Here is an 11,297-nt window from a genome sequence, read left to right on the forward strand (position 1 = left end):
TTATTTGTTTTTAATTTTTATACATAATAAAGTTATACAGGGTGATTCCCAAGCATGTTGACCCCTTTTTTCTTCAGCAAAATAATTGAGATTTTTTTGTTCTACTTAAGGATCATCGTGTGGATATTCCAACTTCTGTTTTTCAAATGAGAACCTTCCCTTACTACAGTAAATTATTTAACGGATAATTTTTTTGAAAATGTTGACAGCAGAATAGAAATTCGAACAAGTAGTTTTTGAGTTCTTTAACTTTGTGCACTAAGGAGTAAGAATATAGTCATTTATAATTTTAGTTATTTGTAAAACTTGTCAAAGTAAAATAAAATATACTTAATCTTCCAAGGCTCCATTACATCTAATTTATATTATTTAAAGCTATTCTTAGGACTATTGGCCTTAATATAATGAAATATAAATATTTTAATAACTGAGAAACTACTCGTTCGAATTTTTAATTTGATAAGTCAACATTCTCAAAAAATTATCCAATAAATAATTTTCAGTACAAATGCCCCCCCCCCCCCCGGTCATTTGAAAAACAAAAGTTTGGATCATCGCAGACACTCCTTAAGTAGTATGAAAAATTCAAGAATTTGAAAATAATTTATTTACTTTCTTTAAACTATCTAACTAAAATCATGCATAACAGATATACAATATTAGTAAATAAGTCTGTGTAGTTGTCAATGTACAAACCATCTTTTAAATTTTAATATTATTGTTTCTTGTGTAAATTGTATAGGTACTATAAACAAAAATTATAATGTAACTGGGCAATTTGCCCATCCAAATAAATAAATAATAATAATAAATAATATGATCCTTAAGGCATATTAAAAAATGTAAACAACAGCATTTGAATATAATATATATAAATTATTAAGGGGGTGATCATGCTCGTTGAATTGCCTTGTATATTTAAACTATATAGTTAAGTGCAATTTACCACAATGGAATTATAAATCCTGCATGCAAGTAAGATAATCATTGTAAGATAATCATTTTATACAGTATTGGTACTTAGTTTTCATTTAACTAATTACAAGGTTGTACTGGTTGAAGTACACTGATTCTCGTTATATTATTTTTTAAATATATAATTTACAATGTATTAAATTAGATATTACCAAATATTTATTTCTGAAAATAGTTTGTAATCATTATTTAATGACAATCTAAAAGTAAAAACTGTCCCTGTTTTGAATGAGGCTATAATTCTACATAGAGATGTTGTAGAAAGTGTTAATCTGTACGTAGGTACCTATAAAGAGGCATATTTAGTTGGTAAAATCGTTACATTTTGAAAAAGCGATCGATTGATAACTATAGTCTATTTATTTTAAGTTATTTGTGGCATAATTTATTGTACTCAAAATTCAATTAAAGTATGAACAATTAACATATTATAATTTGCAAATTAAAAAACTAAAATATATTTACTTGTTGAAGTATGAAACATTAGAAAATTAGTAATACTTCAAGCTTAAAATTAACAATTTTTTTTAGATGGTTAGCGTTGCCCGTACATTTATTTACCAACACGCCGCTGGAGGTTAGTGCAAGTACGATGTACCATATAAATAGTGTATCATAATATATAAAATATACTATTTATAGGTAAGCTTTGTTGCCCATTATGAATTTAACCTATGACATTAATGCGATCAAAGTCAATTTTGTTTTGATTTAAAAAATTGAAATACAAATATAATATATTAGTACCCCTTCCCTTAAACGTGATATAAGAGTTTCTATGCAAAAGTTTGATGCATTATTTTAACATGTACTGGTATGTTACAGTTTATTTTCATTATTTTAAGTGTACGGATTCAAAAACTAATAGAGACTCGAAGCCTCTGTTGTTTATATACCTACAACCTACACGATTTTGCGTTCTCGGGTTTCTTGAGAATTGGTGTGGAAGTATCGAGTTTCGTGGGAATCCATTGATGGTCGACCAATTATCCACACGTCACTCGTTTCGTTTACGGTTAAAAGGACGTCGTCGGTACCTGCGTGTGTCGACTACTCGACTCCGTCTTACCAACGTATATCACGGAACATGGTAGGTACGAAATCCTCTTAAGAAGAAGTGAACATCACTTTAAAACGCAGAGAAGAACCTGTGTATAGGTAGATTATATACAGGAATTATCATAGTACAGTATTATGCAGCTGAACGTGTATACTATTAATATGCGAATATACCTACGTATACGGGAAGCCGAAAAATAACAAAACAACACAGTTTGCCCAATGCCAAATGCGAAATTTAAACAATATTCCGTTCATATTTTATTGCTACAGAAGTATAATCACGTAGCCATATTATCAGTCAAATTATTTCGTGAACGAAAAATATCGTTTATACTGTTCACGCAGTATAAACATATTATCAACTTCGCCGTTGGCCTGTGATTATACTCATTCGCCTTTGACCCATTTAAACGGAAATGGTTAGGCTATCGGATTATTTTGTATCAAATAACCTCGGTTTTCAATTAGTCTAAGCCAGCAATCGACAAAAATAGAACATTTTGTCGTTGTCTGTACAACTTATTAGCCGTCTTCAATATGTCTATATTGAAAATGCGAATTTTATATAATTATTCATTATTTAAAACCACCAATAATACATAAAAAAAATATCGGGTTATTCGCCTTTAATTGGTTGTACTATTCATTCAATCGTAAAATATAAACAATACCGTTCATACTTAGGTATATTTGAATACGTCACAAGGAGGTGCCTGTTGTACCCAGATGCGTCATTTGGCATTTCAGAATTTTGCTTTGAATGCAATAAAATTTGCCAGCCATAATAGTACAGTAGGTTACAAGTGGGTATCTGTAATGGATGGTGTTAAATTTGAATTCAATGATATAATATCATTGTATCAGAAAAACGATTCTGAGCGAAAACTGTCAGTCAACCTATGATATTACCAAGTATATTTGATGATATTATTGTGAATAAAGTAATTTATATATAACCTATTTACGTGGAGCCTAAGAGCCTTGTTTTCAATTTTGAATCCTTAGCTATAAAAGTTGAACATTTTATAAATTTTAAACTACAAAATAATTATTAAATTATAAAGTTGATAAATTTTGTCAAAATTTGAACTTCAAAAGCTTATAAAAAAAATTGTGCCTATGTATTTTTAATATTTTTCAACTACTATTAGAACGATATATCAGGAGCCTTATATTAAATTTTCAAGCTTTTTTACCCAACAAATAACATTTTATTGATATTTATAGAAATAAAAACTAAAAAAATTTAAAACTGACAATGTCCGTACACAGCTCAAAAAGTGTCAAATTATTTTCAAAATTGTATGGTGTATAGAAAATGCTAATACAAACATTCAGTGAAATATTCAACTATCTACAGACATACGTTTTTGAATTACAACAAAATAAGAAAATCGTTACATGAGATATCGAGTGATCAAATGTTGTAAAAATATGAATTTCAAACTCTCATAAAAATTTAAATTGACTTTCTTGTAGACATTTTATTTTTGATAAAGATAGACAAACTTATGGATAATCTTGCATTACATTTTCAAATTTTAAATTTAAAAAAAAAAATTTTATGAATTCTTAACTCAAAATAATTTGCCAATTTTCGTGATTTGTCCGTATTTTGTCAAGATTTGAACTTTAAATGCTTATAAATAAAAACTGTGACTAAGGATTTTTAATTTTTTTCATCTACCTTTGAAACAATCACCTAAAAGCCTTCTATTACTGATTTATTGATTTATTTTACTGATAATTATACAAAATAAAACTAAAAAAAATGGAAACTGAAAATGTCCGTAAACAGCTCAACATATTTGGAAAATGTTATGGTGTATAGAAAATGCTAGTATAAACATTCTTCCAGAATTTCATGTACCTACGGTCATTTGTTATAGAGTTGCACTAAAAACCAAAATCGATTTTCTCAAAAACAGATTTTGCGTAAAAATTCCCGTTTTCCCTTAATTTTTCTTTTGTTTTTCACGTCGCGTTTGATAACTACTGAGAAATGTTTATATTTGACCCCCTATAGTACTAATAAGATTCACTTTCCTATCAGAAAATATACCGTTGAAGAAAATCCAAGCACTTTTACTGTCCTAAAAGGTGATGACAGGCACAAAAAAATCATTGGAAAATCAATACATTTATCGTTCCACTCAGAATCTAATATGATTAAGAAATTTAAGATATTGTGAAGGTAAACACTGAAGACTGATCTGCAAAAAGATCTATTCAGATCGCCCAACACTAATTTATGGAAGAAAATGGGTTTGGTTTATGCCTAGTTCGGCGATACTTGGGTTTTAGAACCATAAAATCAGTTACCTATTGAGTTTTAAAAAAAATGTCTAATTAGCCGACAAAGATATTGGATACGTTTCTTGGCATAGCAATGCTACTATAAGGACATGATGTACTATCTACTGCTACAACTATTATAATATCTGTCCTTATCTTAACGTTAAATCTATCACAAGACCATTGACATCGATCAATCTAATATTATAGGTACATACATAAAATATAAATAACTGAAAAGTTCACTGGCCACCACGGTTTTCAAATATATTTATTTCATTATATTGTTATCATACATTATATTTATTTTTTATTATATCAGATAATATTATGTTTATGTGTATAAATAAATAATTTTATTGATTTTATTAAAACGAGGTGAATACTGATTGTCTCCGAACTGCGAGAAATCACCAGCAAATCTTGGCCAACTAACCTTCGCATATCCCACAAATCACGCCAATGGCCAATGGTTGTACCTACAAGCGTCTACGCTACTTTAGGTGACAGTTTACTGCTAATCTAAGTTTCGTCTCGATTGGCGTACAATGTAGTAAACATTAATATTAAAATCTAATGAACATTCCGTGTGTGATTGAGTGAATGTCAAACGAAATGCACGTCATATATATTATGTGCGCAGTTCGCCAACGTTTTAAAATAATAATATAACATAGAGGTAGTGGTTGGCGACAATTGTTTGTAATATATTATTATATTATATAGATTATAGCATTGATTAAAAATACTAGTATTTATATCAAAGATTACAGGTACACAAATATATAATCCGAAAATAGAATTATTGTCAGTGATAATATTATTAGACTTTAATGTTTAACGTTTATATTTAAATAACATTACACTAGCAAGTGTTGTCTCTGTCTAACAAGTGCGTAAGAAGCCAAATAATTTAAGTTCAGAAGTTATCATATTTTGATTATTTAGTTTAAATATTAGAGCGAATTTACCTAGTTATTAAACTTAAGTGTAGGTGAAATACTTGGTGTAGTTTATTAGAAGGGTTTTTTTCGATATTTTAATTTTGAAGCAAGTTAATATGCAATAAAATATTACAATTTCAAAATGCTAATAACTCGCTTCAAAATAACTAAAATATCAAAAAAACTTTTTATCAAACCACGGAAAATTTTTTCACCTTGGAGTTTATAATAGGTAAATTAAATTTAATAATAAAACCAACGAAGCTAAATAAGTACGACTGAACGTAAATGTTCTGTTACTTACACACGTCTTGTAAGACGTAGACAACACGTGGTTGAGACATCCTCGGTTTTGTGAAGATATCAGTGTCAAAATTCACAATTTAATTTACAAAATGTTTAAATATAATAATATTATTATTAAACAGTATAGGTTATCTCAATACTACGTGCTTGCCGACAATCAGATAACTTGTGTTAAAGATAATGCATTACCTATATAGTCTTCTTCTTTAGGTTTGGATCTCTTTTTAAGGTCATAGCTCATAATGATATGTCTGCCTATTGATATTTGGTAAATATTATTATAAAATCCGATGATTACGTCTAAAAATCAAAGAACGAAAATTGGTAGTAACACTTGTAACTACGGAATAAAAAATGTATTCGTATAGATAGAAGCATAATATTGGTATGGGCGACATCATGCTCCTCACCAATATTTGATGTAGGTAAATAACGTATTTATCGTTCATTTAATTATTTTTTTTCTTCGATGGTTCGAATTGGTTTTTGAATAAATGATTTCTGGAAAATAGCTTTTGCTATTGCGAAATGTTTCATGTTTCATGCATTGTGGTGTAAATTATAATTATCTGTCTACCATAATTTATCTATATTAACAATAGGTAAATATTATTTCCATGAACTAGTTTAAATAGTTTAATAGTTAATAATAATATATATTATGACATAATATCGTATATATTTAATAATACCACTTGCAATTTCTAATGTTAAGATATTATTATTTTGTTAAATTCAAAACATTTGGAAAAAATGTAGGTAGGTACTGTCTTATTGTAATTATTTTTTCGTAGACTGACAACCATCATTTTTTACATTTACATATTTTAGAGATAAACAAATTAATAAATATTAACCGAATAAAATACCTATTATAGAAAACAATTATATTTTAAAACCACCATGGTAGAACAGATTAATTTTGCGAAAAATAACAATAATATATTAATTAGAAGAAAAGAGAGACTGGCATTTGCTAGGGGTATTTAAGGAATTAAATAAAGTGAGAAAACTTTTGCATCGGGAGAAAATTAATGGACTTTTCAAAATAATGTATGAAATGTCGCTGTTGGATGGAAAGTTATAGGTATATCGTTATTAACTGATTGACTTGTTGTTAAAAAGGCGTGTAGAATGTGCAGTTTAGACGGTTAAAATAATTTAAATGTAGTTCTAATAAAATGTTCGATTGTGTACCTATAGGTTTAGGATTAATAACAAAATATGTTTGAAATCGTTGCAAATGTTTACTTATTACTAGGACTGCTGTGTATAATTTTTATTTTTTATTCAGTAAATTATATTATGATATTATACTTATAACGTAATAGTACGAATTAAACTTTTTACATAAAGGTAATATAATTATTATTATAGTTATTATTAGGTACTTATTAGATTAGGACATTATCTGTACAATAAATCATAACACATTTGGTTTACTATTAGGTTTACTTTTACGCAATTTGATAATATGAGATCAGCAGGTAATTAGTTTTGATGATGCACCTTTGGTTTAAGATTGTTAGAATATTAAAATACGGTATTGTACATAACCTGTAAACGATTACTGGCAAAAATATGTGCGTATACCATTATGAACTATGATGAATAAAATACAGGATCTGCTGATGTAATTATTATTAGAATGGAAGCACAAAATTAAACATCATAGTTTGCTGCGAAAGCAGTTAAAAATAATAAACCGTATACATTAGATATAGCCATAAAGGTAGGTATTATATACCTCTATAATGCGAATCACATAATATACAATTGGGTTCTAAGAATATTATTGTTGTTATTGTCAAAAGTGTGTAATGTCCGTTTTATAGACCTATTTTTGGTGTTCTAAGTATCGAATTCGGAATTACAGTAATATTGCTCAGACGCCCAGTGCTCACATGCAGGGATTTGAAAACCAGTACAATTATGTTGTAGCGTGTATACGTTTATTGAACTAGCTACTATAATATAGCTTCTATAATGCATTAATGCGTGATGTGCCCAAGTTAGAATGCCATGTATTTTCTATAAACCACAGTACGACAATTACTTTTAGAAGTAATCATGGACATTAAATGAAAAAATTTAAATTGAGAAGCGAGCCTTGAATGAGCTTCTTGTACCGAAGAGATATCTTGTTCTTTTTGAATTTCATATTATTATTATTATTACTATCGTTACAACTTGAACTTGTATTTGATAAGATAACATTATTATGTAATAATGATCATAGATGTGATTAATAAATATCAATAACTATTTACTTAATCGATTAACTCGATTATTAGTTGCTGGGCCATTAAATAAATGTATTTAAATCAAAGCTGATGATTTAATGAAGACAATTGCGCACCACGTGGTTTATAATTTTCATAAGTCATAACGCACATGACATTAAGTATTCCAATTATAATTTTCAAAACGCGTCATCACTTTTCACATTCCCATTTAATATTTGTATAAATATCCTGTGAGAGTAATTTTGTTTTAAAATACATTTTAAAGTAATTTAATTCCTGTATATACCTATTAGCACTTACGTATAATGGCAATATTGGTTCAGAGCCTGACTTAGAATATGTATTCTAATGAATATTCTTATGAATTTTAATAATTATTTTTGTATAATACATTTAAGAATTATTAGAAATTATAATAAGATATGTTAATCAACATAATATTTTTGAAAAATGAAAGCACTAGTAGTCAGTAGTAACTATTTTAAAAATATATAATCAACTAATTTTCAAATAAATAATTGTTAGGTAGGTAGGCATTAGTTACACGTTTAAAATTACATTGTATCATAATTCATAATAATATATTGTCGTTTAAAGTTTAAAAATGTGTAAGAAAATACTTTTACTTACCGAAAAATGGATGAAACGATTCGTCTAGTATCATGTCATCGAACATGGACTCACCGTTGTTGGTTCGTAAATCGCACATGACGTCTGTATGATAATCTGTATCCGTTCAAATACGAGAACAAAAAAAATTTAATCAAAAAAAAAACCGTCGTCACCAACGTACGAAACTCAAACAGTTTTGATCACGTGTGCGAGACATGAAAAAAAAAAACGTATATTATATTATTTTATGCCAGTGAAAACCACGATTACGATTTAAATGCAATCGACGATTTATGGGTGTCCGTTGCTTTTACAATCGACAATATACTTCAGTAACGATTAATTAACTCGGTTGTTTTGAATTGAAACAACACAAAAAAAAAACAAAACAAACGAGGAGTGGACGAATACAACTGAGTGCAACTATAGTACTTGTATATAAGTAACACGCGCGAAACACCCGACACTTACCAACCTACTGAACGGGGCGATTGAACGAACAGTCGACGGGTCGACGTGCAGAAGCGTCTGGTATATCTAGCCATGACGTCATCCTAATTGGACCGGTTTGTTTTTAATATTTTTCATTAACCCGCGTTTGGGCAAATCCATATTATCATTTTATCTAACGCTGATAACAGTGTGATAACTTTACTACCAGACGGTCTCTATTAATATTTTGGTAGACGACACATGAAAATTTGCCGTGTAAACACGTACCTATTCCGAATAGACGCAATGATATTATATTATTATAATAAAATAGGTAAGTACTTGAAAAAATCATCGCCATCGACGGAGTGACGACCGTACTACACTGTTATGATGAACGCCGGCCGTACCGATAATAACCACATTTTGATTACCTGCCTATTTGACGTATATTGCGTTTAATTTCGAATTTAAAATGGATACAAATTATATTTTAGGAATTTATGGGTACTGTATAATAATATTGAATATCAAAACAGAATTGCGTTGGATAGGTAAAAATCGTGATAAATCATATTTTATGAGATTAAAACAGTGCATTTTTGTGCGTAGCAGTTTGTTGATGTTGACAAATAGTATTAAAACTGGTCAATAGTAATAAATGTATTTTTTTTTTCAGAAATTTTTGGTACGAATAATACTATTTTTCTGCAGCGTATAGTGTACACACTTTAAACACACATCGAACTATCGAAGCGTAAATCAAACGTGACTGTAAAATATAAATTTACATTAACATTTAACGTTGTTTTTTTTTTTGCTTACTGCTCGTATGATGTATTAAAATTTATAAAATACAATGAACTTGATAACATTTTAAAACCATTATATTATTTTACCTTTTTTTCTATTCATTATTAGTTATTACTCGTAAGTTAATACAATAAACATTAATCAATTCATACCTATTTAACTTTTAATTGATATATTTTTCGAAGAATATAAAATCAGGTCTCACTAGTCACTGTACCTAATAAATCGTCGATCATACTTCAATTATATATATAACATATATTATTAGGTACATATTATTATCTACATAATATAGTATTTAAATCTTCCGTAAGGCGTTAATGCTAAAACAATTTGATGGAGTGATAAAAAGTTAAATGTACCTATATATTTAACTAGTCGTATTTGAAATAAAATAATATTAGGTGTATATTATCATATATTTGAGCTAGGCAACTTCACAATTCATTTTGACGGAATAAAACAGGAGAATTCGATCAGTTGTATACTATTATAGGATACAATATATTATGTACCTTGTTATTATTGTCTAGCTCGGTCTAGGTCACTTACATGGATATGTATAACATAAAACATTTGAATTCAATGATAATAATCATATAATTTGAAAAACGATTCCAAAGGTTCACGGTTCGTCTATACATCTAAAAATATTTATATTTTAGTTACGTATTATGTATAATATAATTATACTACAATAAGTATTTTTTTTTATTTTTATAATGCGGAACGTCCAACTAATTTTTACCAAAACCATTGAATGTTATGTTATAATATTATTAATTATTAATTATTATACTATATTATATAATACAATATAGTATGAAATGTAAATCATACGTACGATTGTTATTAACTTCAGTAAGTATACCTTGGTATCGTATGAATGTTGTAAATAGGTAATAAAAAATAAATTAAAGATTAGGTATATTAATATTTTTTGAATCACAGAAGAAAATTTTAAATCGTTATTATTAATTAAAATATTCAATTTCATAAAAATTTGATCTTCAAATTACCCTAAAAAAATATGTCCATGTAGTATATTAAATATAAACTAAGTTAGATTTCATGTTTTAGAAATTTAAATTTATTAAATTTATGGCTAAAATTATGTTTATATTAAAATGTAATTTAGGTTTGAATTGTTATAATGCTTGTTCATTTTCAGTATATTTTAATTAATATATTATACACTCCTACAAATATTTAGATGATTTGATAATTTCAATAATTCGAAAAATTAGAATTATGAACAAAGTAATTTTGAAGGGGATTAACTGCTATTATTTACCTGTTGTGAATTTAAGCACCGCCCCCTAGTATGTTTTCCAAAAGCCGCCTAAAGTTAACGCATTGCCTCTACTGGATGATTCTGTTAGTTGTTAACAGAAGATAGGTATAATAATTAATCTAAAAAACTATAAACGTTTTTGAAATTATTTCTTTTACATTACTGGAAGACGAGTAATTACAAAACATAATTTAAGAAAAAAAGTTATATTTTTAGTACTTTTATATTTATACATTCTATTGTTAAAATATTTCGTGTTATTTACTTTTATAATACATTTCATATTATTAAATATTAATTATAATTTCGTTATAAGTT

General features: G+C 27.6%; 1 protein-coding gene across 2 annotated transcripts in view; it reads right to left on the reverse strand.

Moving 5' to 3' along the window:
* The window catches only part of LOC132938594 (hepatic leukemia factor-like), a 66,351-nt gene extending 57,433 nt beyond the window's left edge, over nt 1-8,918 (reverse strand). For both annotated transcript variants that reach the window (XM_061005514.1, XM_061005512.1), the window contains exon 1: nt 8,459-8,918. In XM_061005514.1, coding sequence (XP_060861497.1) covers nt 8,459-8,537 — 79 coding nt within the window. In that variant the 5' untranslated portion in view covers nt 8,538-8,918. The remainder of the gene's footprint in view (nt 1-8,458) is intronic.
* Nucleotides 8,919-11,297: the final 2,379 nt, after the last annotated feature.

The sequence above is a fragment of the Metopolophium dirhodum genome, chromosome 2, assembly GCF_019925205.1.
Source record: "Metopolophium dirhodum isolate CAU chromosome 2, ASM1992520v1, whole genome shotgun sequence".
Lineage (NCBI taxonomy): Eukaryota > Metazoa > Arthropoda > Insecta > Hemiptera > Aphididae > Metopolophium > Metopolophium dirhodum.